The 14161-nt window shown below is 43.7% G+C and overlaps 1 protein-coding gene across 1 annotated transcript in view; it reads right to left on the bottom strand.

The window, feature by feature from the left end:
* igsf9bb (immunoglobulin superfamily, member 9Bb) overlaps nucleotides 1-14161 on the bottom strand; it is a 188795-nt gene that overhangs the window by 26615 nt on the left and 148019 nt on the right. Inside the window, exons 13-14 of the mRNA XM_065007291.1 lie at nucleotides 4759-4934; nucleotides 4158-4384 (exon numbers count right to left, since the gene is read on the bottom strand). Coding sequence (XP_064863363.1) covers nucleotides 4158-4384; nucleotides 4759-4934 — 403 coding nt within the window. The remainder of the gene's footprint in view (nucleotides 1-4157; nucleotides 4385-4758; nucleotides 4935-14161) is intronic.

The following is a 14161-nucleotide window of genomic DNA, read 5'->3' as shown; positions in this document are numbered from 1 at the left end:
GGTGTGAGTGGGGCTGAAGAGTGACTGGTAGCGGTGATATATGGTTATATACTAATGGTAATATATGCATGTAAACAGGAGTTTTTGTGAAAAATAGATAGATACTAATGTCAATAATCAATTAACAGCAGCATGGTGATAGAAATAAATATAATTAATAATCAGGAAAACCACCGTCGTGTCGTCAGCAAACTTGATGATGGAGTTGGAGTCGTGCTCGGCCTTACAGTTGTGAGTGAACAGAGAGTAAAGGTGGGGGCTAAGCACACACCCCTGGGAGCCCCCTAGTTGAGGGTTAGCATGGTGTGCAGGTGTTGTTGACCACTCTTACCACCTGGGGTTGGCCTATCAGGAAGTTCAGGATCCAGTTGCAGAGCGGGGTGTTCAGTCCAATGGTCCTGAGATTGGTGACGAGCTTGAAGGACACTACGGTGTTGAACGCTGAGCTGTAGTCGATAAATAGCATCCTCACATATATATGACTCTTTTCTAGGTGGGAGAGGGCAGTATTGAGTGCATCATCTGTGGATCAAATTGGAGTGGGTTGTCTGGGAGGATGGAGTTGATGTGTGCCATGACTAGGGTTGCAAAATCAGGGAACTTTCAAAAAAAAATCCCTGGTTTTCCCTAAATCCCAGTTGGAAGATTCCCGGAATCAGTACGGAATAAGCAGGAAATACAGAATACAGAATCCTCCAAACAGGATTTCAGGAAAACCAGGGAATTTATTGAAAGTTCACATAATTCTGCAATCCTAGCCATGACCAGCCTTTCAAAGCACTTCATTATTACAGATGCAAGTGCTAGGATGGCAGAATGCCTTAGAGTTTTTGGGAATAGGAATGATGGTAGTAACTTTGAAATGTGGGGATTGAGACAAGGAGAGGCTCAAAATGTCTGTGAAGACCCCTGCCAGCTGGTCTGCACAAGCCCTGAGGACACGCCCCAGAATAATGTATGTTACAAGTATTTACCCTTACTCACATCAGCCTCGGAAAAAGAGATCACCCAGAGAGATCATCCGAATCAGCGGGGGCCCTCAAGCAGGGCTCTGTGTTGTTTTTGTCGAAGTGTGCATAAAAACAAATGTGCATGGAGTTCGACTGGTAGAGAGGTATCATTGGGCAGATCATGGCTAGGGACTCCTTGTAGTCCTTATTGTACTTGTAGTCCTTATAGTACTTATTGTACTGTAGCCTCTGAGTTGGGTGTCAGAGCCGGTGTAATAGGTAGGATTCCACCTTGTTTCCGATATTGTCCTTTTACCTGTTTGATGGCTCTACAGTGGTCATAGCGGGACTTATTTTACGCGTTCGTGTCCTCAGCCGTAGCCTCTTGGTTGGCTGTGATAGCCATGTGAGCAGTAGCTCTGTCCTTCTTAAGCTTAGTGTACACGTCATGTTAATCCGGGTCATTTGATTGGGGAAGCAGCAAACCTTCATTGTGGGGACAATGTCAGTGATGCATCTAAATATATTCTGATAAATTCTAAATACATTCTTTTTAATTACGACAAAAATTTAATGAAAACGATAGAATGACAAACTAAATAAACATGTACGCTATAGCAGCCTATAGGTAGATAAAAGGTGGTTTCCTCCCTGTCTTCGCGTTAGTAAACTCGCTTCAATCATGCAGTAATGTTACAGTGTACAGTCAGTAAGCAGTTTAGCACTTACACAGGCAGGGCTCGGTGGCAATAAATGAGTAAAACCAGAAGAGTTCCAGTGTTGTGTTGGATAGTCATAGCCTAGCATCCCTCTGTTTGAGCAGGGTGTTTTGAGTAGGCTAAACTTGCTGCATGAAACTGAAAAAAATGACAACCTTTCTCTCTCTCTCTCTCTCGCTTTTCCTTCATTTCGGAAGAAATGTATTTGTTCAAAACTGTTCAACTATTGTATTATTACTACAAATAGAAGATGATCACTTCTTACAATTGTGCATGTTTAGTAAAGTTAAATCAGAGCGGAATCAAAGTCTGTCTTGCAAGATCACATAATGATTAGTTAGTATTTTACATAACGGAACTGAAAAGAATAGCATATACTAGTAGGACAATAAATACACCTCAGTCATTTCTTATCTGAAGCTGAATAGTAAAAAACCTCATGTGGCTAAAACTCATGTTTTGATTGAAACAGAATAAGCCTACAAGGCTATTCTTTATTTTTTAACACCATCTGCTTTAATTCTCATTCAAGAAGATCTAAATGCATATCCTCATGAAACTGATTGAGATCAAATGATTGGCTTGCAAATACAGTTTGACCTTTCACAGGTAAAACGTAAAGAATTATCATTCACGGTTGACAGTGATGACGGCCTATTTAAGAGATTTGTATGCCTAACTTGGTGTTGGGGATATTCAAAATATAGCATTTTCTTGAGACAATATGTGTGGGCATTAGGCAGACATTGCAATTGGATGATGCATTTCATGCATAGGCCTATTGTACAATGATATTCAATACGCTAGATCTGTCAGTAGACTACAAACTTTGAGAAATGATGGTGCTCCATTACATAAAAAAAACTCAAAATCACTGGCAACAAGAAAAGCAGCCTCCTGCTGCATGGTTTCCTGCTTATTTATAGCCTCGTACAGTTTGTCAAGTGCCAGCTTGTTGTTGTCCTGAGGTGGAATATATACAGCACTCACAATAACAGCTGAAAACTCTCTCTGGCAGTAGAAGGGTCTGCATTTGACCATCAGATAATCCAAGATGGGTAAACAATTAGGTAGAGATTTCCGAGTCTGCACACCGTTTGCTGTTGATGAAGAGACAAACTCCTCCCCCTCTGGAGTTCCCTGAATCCGATGTTCTGTCCGCTCAGTAAATAGAGAATCTGTTGAGTTGGATAGCCATGAGGGTATCTTGTCCGAAGGGCAAAATTTCAGAAAACAGAGAATATTGCAGTAATGATAGTCCCGTTGATAGTTAGTAACTGACGATCTGATGTTCAAATGTTATTGTTGATCATAGGAAATGATAGCGGATACATTGCATGCAATAAAATATAGATACATGCTTTTGTGTGTGTGTGTGTGTGTGTACAACATCTGTTTAAAGTTGTATACTGTCATTCATGTAAGACTTCTTACAGTCAATAAAAACTATTGTTCACAAAAAAGAAACCAAAGTTTGTTTGTTTTAGGAGGATAACAACAAGGAAATGGACCTGTCAAAGTGGACATGAAAACGTGTCACATCTAACAGTATGTTACTGAAGAAGAGGGAGACAGAGCCCCAAATACACGATCCCTTGTGGTCCAATTACCTCAATAGCTGGAGTAAAAAGCCAGCTTCAGAATTGTGCTACATTGTGCTGCTAAATGTGAAACATGATAGAGAAGTGTGAGTGGGTGTTGGGAGTCAAGCTAGAATAATGTACCTGCATAGAAAGTGTCTACATCCCAAATGGCACCCTATTATATTTATAGTGCTGATATGGTATAAAGTATACTACTTTGGACCTGGACAAAAGTAGTGCACTATAAAGGAAATAGGGTGCAATTTGGGATGCAGCCTGTTACTGATGGTTAGAATGAGAGTAAACACTTCACGCCAGGAGCGCAATTCGACATACAACAAAAGAATATGGATTTTTTTCAATGTTGGTGGGAAAATAAATGTCTATACTTTAACATATAACTCTCCCCAGATGGTGTGCTTACATAAGACTCAGGATATGTCCCAAATGGTACCCTATTCCCTATATATTGCATAACTTTTGATCAGTGCCTTATGGGCCACTGGTCAAAAGTAGTGGACCACAAATAGGAAATAGGGTACCATTGGAGATGCATCCTAAAACTTTTTATGACTTAATTGAGATATCAGACAGACTCGGGTCTGACAAGGAAGATACAATTATTGTTGTAATATAATGTTAAATAGTGGTTTTCTTTGAAGAACATACTTCTTTCTACAACTGACTCCCATCCCCAATCATCATAGTCATAACCATAGTCTTGGATCAAGGTGTGTTAATGAGCTTGGCTGGAACCAAAGCGTGCGCCCACACCAGCCCTGCGGATAACTGGCCATCTGCCATTCTGCATAAAACAGTGTATATACAGTAAGCTAGATGAATGAGGTCTCTGGCTAGCAGCTCGGTCTCCGTATGAAGCAGTGTATATACATTATGCTAGTTACCTGAATGAGGTCTCTGGCTAACAGCTCGGTCTCTCCGGCGGTGATGGCGTCATCAAGGATGTCCCACCTCTCTCCCAGGCGGAACTCCATGACGTAGCGCTCGATCGGAGCAGTGTGGTTGGCCGGCGGAATCCACATGAGCAGGACACCCTGCTGCGTCCGATTGGCTGTGAGGCACCGCGGTGGGGTAAGCAGCACCAATGGTTCAGGGGTACTTATAGGAAATACTGGAGAGAGAGCGAGAGAGCGAGAGAGAGAGAGAGAGAGAGAGAAGGGGAGCGATGGAAAGAGATGAGGGGTTAGAGAGCTGTATTTAAATGCAATAGTAGTGGCCCACAACTGCAATTGTTGGTATTAGTTATTTTGAAAGTCTAGTCAACTTTTAAAACCACAAAACATTACTACTACATCTGCTGCAACCAACACCAGTACCTACATCACTATTAACAACAAAACCACACATCATTCAATTCATTCTCAATGCAGCTTGCAATCACACCACACAGTTGTGTCATGTGCCCGCCAGGTAATGTCCCTTACGCTTGGCTCTCTTCCCCAGTCCAATAGGTCATAAGTCAGAGGTGAATACCGTAATACCCACCCAGTGTGTTCACAGTGACGACCTCGCTGAAGGGGCCCGTGCCCAACTTGTTCTGCGCAAGGACACTGAACTGGTAGGCTGTCTGGGGCTCCAGGCCGGGCACTACCAGCCACATCTGGCCAGCGGGCACGGGCATAGACAACCAGTCGTGTGGGCCCAGCTGTTCCCTCTTCACCCTGCGAGTAAGAGGAGCACACAAGGAAGGAGAGAGGAGAATGGGCATGGGAGAGGGGGATGAGAAAAATACACATAGAAATGGAAGTGGAGGACCTAGACTTTTAGTCAATGCACCTAGACTTTTTAGGAATGGACATTTCAGTCCTGTCAGTTCTGTAGCAAGATAAATGTCTGCTCAGTTCTGTAGCAAGATTTCTGTCTGCTCAGTTCTATAACAAGATTTCTGTCTGCTCAGTTCTGTAACAAGATTTCTGTCCTGTCAGTTCTGTAACATGATAAATGTCTGGTCAGTTCTGTAACATGATAAAAGTCTGGACAGTTCTGTAACATGATACATGTCTGGACAGTTCTGTAACATGATACATGTCTGGACAGTTCTGTAACATGATAAATGTCTGGTCAGTTCTGTAACATGATACATGTCTGGTCAGTTCTGTAACATGATAAATGTCTGGTCAGTTCTGTAACATGATAAATGTCTGGTCAGTTCTGTAACATGATACATGTCTGGACAGTTCTGTAACATGATAAATGTCTGGACAGTTCTGTAACATGATAAATGTCCGGTCAGTTCTGTAACATGATAAATGTCTGGTCAGTTCTGTAACATGATACATGTCTGGTCAGTTCTGTAACATGATAAATGTCTGGTCAGTTCTGTAACATGATAAAAGTCTGGACAGTTCTGTAACATGATAAATGTCTGGTCAGTTCTGTAACATGATAAATGTCTGGACAGTTCTGTAACATGATACATGTCTGGTCAGTTCTGTAACATGATACATGTCTGGACAGTTCTGTAACATGATAAATGTCTGGACAGTTCTGTAACATGATACATGTCTGGTCAGTTCTGTAACATGATAAATGTCTGGTCAGTTCTGTAACATGATAAAAGTCTGGACAGTTCTGTAATATGATAAATGTCTGGTCAGTTCTGTAACATGATAAATGTCTGGACAGTTCTGTAACATGATACATGTCTGGTCAGTTCTGTAACATGATACATGTCTGGACAGTTCTGTAACATGATAAATGTCTGGTCAGTTCTGTAACATGATACATGTCTGGACAGTTCTGTAACATGATAAATGTCTGGTCAGTTCTGTAACATGATAAATGTCTGGACAGTTCTGTAACATGATAAATGTCTGGACAGTTCTGTAACATGATGCATGTCTGGTCAGTTCTGTAACATGATACATGTCTGGACAGTTCTGTAACATGATACATGTCTGGTCAGTTCTGTATCATGATAAATGTCTGGACAGTTCTGTAACATGATAAATGCCTGGACAGTTCTGTAACATGATAAATGTCTGGACAGTTCTGTAACATGATTTCTGTCCTGTCAGTTCTGTAACATGATAAATGTCTGGTCAGTTCTGTAACAATATTTCTGCCTCATTATCTCATTAACAGGCTTTATAGTATGTAATTTAATTAACACCACTTGTAACAGGATTTCTGTAATGTCATTTCAGTAACACCATTGCAGTCCAGTCAATTCAGCGACGTCATTATGACCGTGTCATTTCAGTAAGATCATTTCTGTTACAGCGTTTCATTTACAGAATGTAATTTCACAGTACTTCAGTCAAATCATTTTACACAGTCATACAGTTGATGGTGGCAAGCCCATGCTGCGCTCAGCCGTGCAAATTCCCATGGAAGCCAAAGATGGGCCATGCTTTAGGTACAACACAACATTTCTGAAGTCGAATGCAACAAATCTCCCCCAAAAAATATTTTTGGGGAACGAGTTCTATACTCGTGTCTGCATCCAGTCAGTATGCATGGCATCAATCTCCATTTGTATTGTAGAATAGTGTAGGCCTTAATAGATAACAATGGACGAGTCCACTGTGGGACCATGGGTTTATCGCAATGTAAATGGGTCAGAATGATAACACTATACACTATGTATATCAACCTAAGGGGGGCGTCATAATCTTCATATAGCATGTCCCTGTGCCATGTGATACGCAGGCAAGACTTGCCCTGACAGACATGCATGAATAGCTCCGTGATGGTGTACATGATAGGGACTGGGAAAAATCACAACGTGAATACTGTGTGCTGACTGTCTGTCAACAAGCCTCCCAGTGATTTACAGCACACGCCAAGCGCAGTTCCCAATCCCGGCAAATCATTGTGCAGCGTTGACATCTAGTGACTCTCTCGTCTTCGCCATTGTGCGTATGTATGTTAAGTGACATGGCAGCTGTCAGGGTGTGTATATTATGATGCGTTCACTATGAGGGTGTGTATATTATGATGCGTTCACTATGACGGTGTGTATATTATGATGCATTAACTATGAGGGTGTGTATATTATGATGCATTAACTATGAGGGTGTGTATATTATGATGCATTAACTATGAGGGTGTGTATATTATGATGCATTAACTACGAGGGTGTGTATATTATGATGCGTTAACTATGAGGGTGTGTATATTATGATGCATTAACTATGAGGGTGTGTGTATTATGATTCGTTCACTATGAGGGTGTGTATATTATGATGCGTTCACTATGAGGGTGTGTATATTATGATGCGTTCACTATGAGGGTGTGTATATTATGATGCGTTCACTATGATGGTGTGTATTTTATAATGCGTTCACTATAAGGGTGTGTGTATTATGATGCATTCACTATGAGGGTGTGTATATTATGATGCGTTCACTATGATGGTGTGTATATTATGATGCATTCACTATGAGGGTGTGTATATTATGATGCATTAACTATGAAGGTGTGTATATTATAATGCGTTCACTATGAGGGTGTGTATATTATGATGCGTTCACTATGAGGGTGTGTATTTTATAATGTGTTCACTATGAGGGTGTGTATATTATAATGCGTTCACTATGATGGTGTGTATATTATGATGCATTAACTATGAGGGTGTGTATTTTATAATGTGTTCACTATGAGGGTGTGTATATTATGATGCGTTCACTATGAGGGTGTGTATATTATGATGCGTTCACTATGAGGGTGTGTATTTTATAATGCGTTCACTATGATGGTGTGTATATTATGATGCATTCACTATGATGGTGTGTATATTATGATGCATTCACTACGAGGGTGTGTATATTATGATGCATTCACTACGAGGGTGTGTATATTATGATGCATTCACTACGAGGGTGTGTATATTATAATGCGTTCACTACGAGGGTGTGTATATTATGATGCGTTCACTACGAGGGTGTGTATATTACTTCACCGTCAATGGGTTTATTGTGCTAGGTTGGCTGTTATGCTTGTCAGTGAATATATTACCGTATATTCCCTTTTGGTGCATATGATCTTCTCAGTTTAAATGTAGCTATATAGCACAATATTTAAATGTCAGTGTGTATATCACAGTGCATTGGCTGTCAGTGTGTCCATAATGTACTGGCTGTCAGTGTGTCCATAATGTACTGGCGGTCAGTGTGTCCATAATGTACTGGCGGTCAGTGTGTCCATAATGTACTGGCGGTCAGTGCGTAAATCATATGTTGGGTGTCATTGCATTAGGAAATGGTGGCTAGCCTATCGGTGCGTTCGTAATGTGGTCACGGGGTTCTGTTTGGTGGAGGTTCCATCTGTCACACCCTGATCTGTTTCACCTGTCCTTGTTATTGTCTCCACCCCCTCCAGGTGTCGCTTATTTTCCCCAGTGTATTTATCCCTGTGTTTCCTGTCTCTCTGTGCCAGTTCGTCTTGTATGTTCCAAGTCAACCAGCGTTTTTCCCCGTACTCCTGCCTTTGTTATTCTCTTTTTTCTGGACTCTGTACACACCTGCCTGACCATTCTGCCTGCCTTGACCACGAGCCTGTCTGCCACTCTGTACCTCCTGGACTCTGAACTGGTTTTGACCTTTTGCCTGTCCACGGCCATTCTCTTGCCAACTCCTTTTTGGATTATTAAACATCTTAAACTCCAACCATCTGCCTCCTGTGTCTGCATCTGGGTTGCGCCTTGTGTCATGATACCATCTTTGATTGACACATGAAACAAATAAAGACGGTACATCCTACCTTCTGAGGCTAAACGCCAATTTATGCTTGCTCCAGGGAATGCGATCGGGAGGCGCCGTACGGAGGTTTTGACACAATTGCGGAGCCTCCGAGGCTCGTGGAGGCAAAATTGAGCTCTGCACCGCATCGCTGGGCGCTTCCCAAATGTTGTAACAATGCGGAGGGCTCCATATAGCCATATTGACATGATTTTAAGGCACTGCAGACAGCGGATTGACCATGCAGAGTATTTTAGTCTGGATTTGGGATTTTTATTTGGGATTTCAAGAAGTGGGGCACCTCTACTTAGGGTACTATGAATATTTCATACATTTGAGTTTTAACCAATTCTGATACATCCTGTAACAATTTCCATAAGTCAACTTAAGGGGCTTTTAATTGAACAGCACTTGAGATCTCAGGTCTCTGGGGAAATAGTTGTTTTTATTTGATATATAGCAGTCTGCCAAGAACAATGACTTAAGTGCTGACAATGACATACTAAAGAGATGAAACCTGTGTGATATTGTGTGTGATATTATTTGTTGACTGAGGCTAACCGTTAGCGCAGCGAGTTAACGCTGTCATCTTAGGTGGGTGAGCGGAACTTAACACTAGTTCGATAACAGGTCAATCACACGTGTGCCAGACTGTGTGTACGTGTCAGTCCACGCAAGTGTGTGGAAATGTGTGTTCGGGTGTGAGCAGATTAACGTGTTTTACGCGTTGATGAGTATGTCAATGCTTAAAGCTTTTGAGAGTGTGTGTGTGTGTGCTTTGGCTGTCTGTCTGCGACTATGTGTGTGTGCACGCATGTGTAAACGCATCACGGTGGAGGCCTGACCATCATGTTTGCTAGAGGACCTTGTAATGAGAATTGTTGATCTCCCGGCCGGCAGCAGGGAGCTTTTTGGTCCGTGCTCCCTGCATACTGACACTGTCCTCCAAAAACCAGCCTCTCCCTGCCTAATGCTCAAAGACATATGGCTCTGGTCAAAAGTAGTGCACTTAGGGAATAGGGTGCAGACCCTGGTCAAAAAATAGTTCACTTTATAGGGAATAGGGTGCCGTAATTTGGGATGCGGTCCAACATCAGCTGCCTGTCGAGTCACCGCGGTAACCGTGACAACACCTTTGCCCTCTGCATCACACAGTGACCTGTCAGTCTCACACGCCATGCTTTTATACTCTGGAGAGTAGCTTACAACCTCTTATAACACCATAGTGACCTGACTTAAGGTGTTAAAGTAGTCCAACTAAAGAGATCTGACATGATGGTTAGAGTCAATGACTGCATCCAAAACATAGGGCTGTCAATGGGGCTTACAACCTGCCATAACCACCTAATGTCCTGACATGGGGTTAGAATTAGTGGTCTGGGCCTATGGGCCTACATACAGAATACATAGGGTTATGAATGGAGCTTATGACCTGTTACAACAGCCTCAACACCTGACAGAGTTAGAATAAGCAATGTTATATGAGGCTGGTGTTCACTGAGTTTGTGGCACATTTGTCGCCAAAATTTTCATGATCCAAGTTTCAGTAGAATATCAGTCCTTCACACCTGAAACATAATCAAACAAATAAAAACAAATAAACAAACAACAGTGACCCAGCAGGCTTTCTATAGAGCTAAGAGCAGCAGGGGCCATAAAATAGAGATATTTGGCAGGAATACTAGAAGTGGAAGGTTGCTACTTGCCAGCGTTGCATCAGTGTTAGGGAAAGCAACTAGGTGGAGGTATACGCACTAGGCGAGAGAGAGTGAGAATGAGAGAGAGAGGGTATAGGGGGACAGTTGGCTGGACAGTGTTGGGCAGAAGCTCTGTTCACTCTTACTTGGCAAAATAGGAACCCTGAGCTGCTTTTAGAGATGATCTCTAACCCAACATTACATTCCTGTAACTAGGCAAATCAGTTAAGAACAAATTCTTATTTTCAATGACGGCCTAGGAACAGTGGGTTAACTGCCTGTTCAGGGGCAGAACGACAGATTTGTACCTTGTCAGCTCGGGGATTTGAACATGAACCTTTCGGTTACTAGTCCAACGCTCTAACCACCAGGCTACCCTGCCGCCCCACCATATAGCCAATGAGGTGTCATTTGGGACACATCCATTGAAAGAGCAGAAGTATGTGTGGACTTCTGTGCGTGATCAGCAAACTCGTGAACGACACGTACAGCAGCGTACTGAACTGATTTAGTTGTGTTGTTGATGACGATGGGGGCCAGAGGATGCCACAGAGATCTGATTCCAGTGTGTTATAAATAGATCTGATCGCACACCTTGCCTGGTGATAATATAGGAACTCAAAGACAGCACCTCTAAAGGAATCAGTCATCTCAAACTGAAAAGAAAATGTTCAAAAAGTATGATGATTTGATTGATAATACCGCAAAATTGTGTGAAGCACAGGCATATGAATTAACTTAGTAACTAACCACTTCAGTAGTACAGCATTCTATGAATAAAATCTACTTGATATGGTAAGTGCCTTTGGAAGTGGGCGAGAAAGGGTGATGTGGAGACTCCGAAGGAAACCCAAGTTGTCTAATGACGCTCCTGTTGGTGTGGCATAAGGGGGCATAGGGGGTGGGCACGACGCAGCTTTTAAAGCACATTATATATCATTACTTTTTTTAGAGGCCCGGAGTGCTTAAAGAGCAGACTAATTGTGCTGTGCTCTTCTCGCTAATTGTTCTCCTCGTTCTTAATAAGGTGATTTATATTCACGTTGTAATAACAACTAGCCCGTTTAGGGATTGTTACAGTCTGATACAGTTCTTCTCGCTGGTTTTTATCTGGGGTTGTTAAGAGGCGAGCCCATTGGCTGTGTGTCTGTTTGGGAGTGGGCTGACGAGCAGTGACAGGTCTGGTCTAGATTGTGAGTGATGTGCTGGTGGTCTATAAGGAGCTCAGTGGATGATGCTTTAGGGTCTGTATTCACAAAGCATCTCAGAGTGTGTCACACCCTGATCTGTTTCACCTGTCTTTGAGCTCGTCTCCACCCCCCACCAGGTGTCTCCCTCTCCCCTCATTAGCACCTGTATATTTATACCGGTGTTCTCTATTTGTCTGTTGCCAGTTTGTTTTGTTCGTCAAGCCTACCAGCGTTTTCCCCTTGCTCCTGTCTGTTTCTAGTTTTCCTGGTTGTGACCATTCTAACTGCCCTGACTCTGAGCCTGCCATCCTGTACCTTGTCCCACCACACTGGATTATTGTACCTCTGCCTGCTCTGACCCTGAGCCTGCCTGCCATCCTGTACCTTGTCCCACCACACTGGATTATTGACCTCTGCCTGCCCTGACCCTGAGCTTGCCTGCCATCCTGTACCTTGTCCCACCAAACTGGATTATTGACCTCTGCCTGCTCTGACCCTGAGCCTGCCTGCCATCCTGTACCTTGTCCCACCACACTGGATTATTGTACCTCTGCCTGCTCTGACCCTGAGCCTGCCTGCCATCCTGTACCTTGTCCCACCACACTGGATTATTGTACCTCTGCCTGCTCTGACCCTGAGCCTGCCTGCCATCCTGTACCTTGTCCCACCACACTGGATTATTTTACCTCTGCCTGCCCTGACCCTGAGCCTGCCTGCCATCCTGTACCTTGTCCCACCACACTGGATTATTGTACCTCTGCCTGCTCTGACCCTGAGCCTGCCTGCCATCCTGTACCTTGTCCCACCACACTGGATTATTGTACCTCTGCCTGCTCTGACCCTGAGCCTGCCTGCCATCCTGTACCTTGTCCCACCACACTGGATTATTTTACCTCTGCCTGCTCTGACCCTGAGCCTGCCTGCCATCCTGTACCTTGTCCCACCACACTGGATTATTACCCTCTGCCTGCTCTGACCCTGAGCCTGCCTGCCATCCTGTACCTTGTCCCACCACACTGGATTATTGTACCTCTGCCTGCTCTGACCCTGAGACTGCCTGCCATCCTGTACCTTGTCCCACCACACTGGATTATTGTACCTCTGCCTGCCCTGACCCTGAGACTGCCTGCCATCCTGTACCTTGTCCCACCACACTGGATTATTGTACCTCTGCCTGCTCTGACCCTGAGCCTGCCTGCCATCCTGTACCTTGTCCCACCACACTGGATTATTACCCTCTGCCTGCCCTGACCCTGCCTGCCATCCTGTACCTTGTCCCACCACACTGGATTATTGTACCTCTGCCTGCCCTGACCCTGAGCCTGCCTGCCATCCTGTACCTTGTCCCACCACACTGGATTATTTTACCTCTGCCTGCTCTGACCCTGAGCCTGCCTGCCATCCTGTACCTTGTCCCACCACACTGGATTATTTTACCTCTGCCTGCTCTGACCCTGAGCCTGCCTGCCATCCTGTACCTTGTCCCACCACACTGGATTATTACCCTCTGCCTGCCCTGACCCTGAGCCTGCCTGCCATCCTGTACCTTGTCCCACCACACTGGATTATTTTACCTCTGCCTGCCCTGACCCTGAGCCTTCCTGCCATCCTGTACCTTGTCCCACCACACTGGATTATTACCCTCTGCCTGCCCTGACCCTGAGCCTGCTTGCCGTCCTGTACCTTGTCCCACCACACTGGATTATTTTACCTCTGCCTGCTCTGACCCTGAGACTGCTTGCTGTTCTGTACCTTTTGGACTCTGATCTGGATTACTGACCTCTGCCTGCCCTTGACCTGTCGTTTTGCCTGCCCCCTGTTCTAGTAATACACTCTTGTTACTGCGACACTGTCTGCATCTGGGTCTTCCCAAAAATGTGTGCTGATCTAGGATCAGATCCGCCTCTCTCCATGTAAGATTATTTATTAGAATCTAAAAGGCTAAACTGATCCTGCACTCTTACATTGCGCTTTATGAATACAAGTGAGATCATGTACACTTTTGTATTGATGTTAGGAATTGTGCATGTCTTGGTAGATGTTATAAGTGAGGAGTCAATGGGCAGAAAGGGTTGGTAATAAGTAAAACTATCGTTAAAATGGTTTCCCAGGCCTCTTTGCCTCGTTATGAACAAAGGTGTGTTGCTACAGGGCATTTTCCTCATAGCCAAAATAAAATATTGGTAACTTGGTGTCTTAAATATTTTGAACGAGGCCTTTTTGTGTTTCTCAATCCAACCATAGAGTTATATAGGCAGGGCATTCAATGTATTTTTTGCAGCTGACTGAATCCTCCAAGAATTTGGGATGACTATCCCC

Source organism: Oncorhynchus nerka, linkage group LG22, assembly GCF_034236695.1.
Source record: "Oncorhynchus nerka isolate Pitt River linkage group LG22, Oner_Uvic_2.0, whole genome shotgun sequence".
Taxonomy (NCBI): Eukaryota; Metazoa; Chordata; class Actinopteri; order Salmoniformes; family Salmonidae; genus Oncorhynchus; species Oncorhynchus nerka.
The sequence above is the reverse complement of the archived record's forward strand: the minus strand, read 5'-3'. Positions and strand labels throughout refer to the sequence as shown.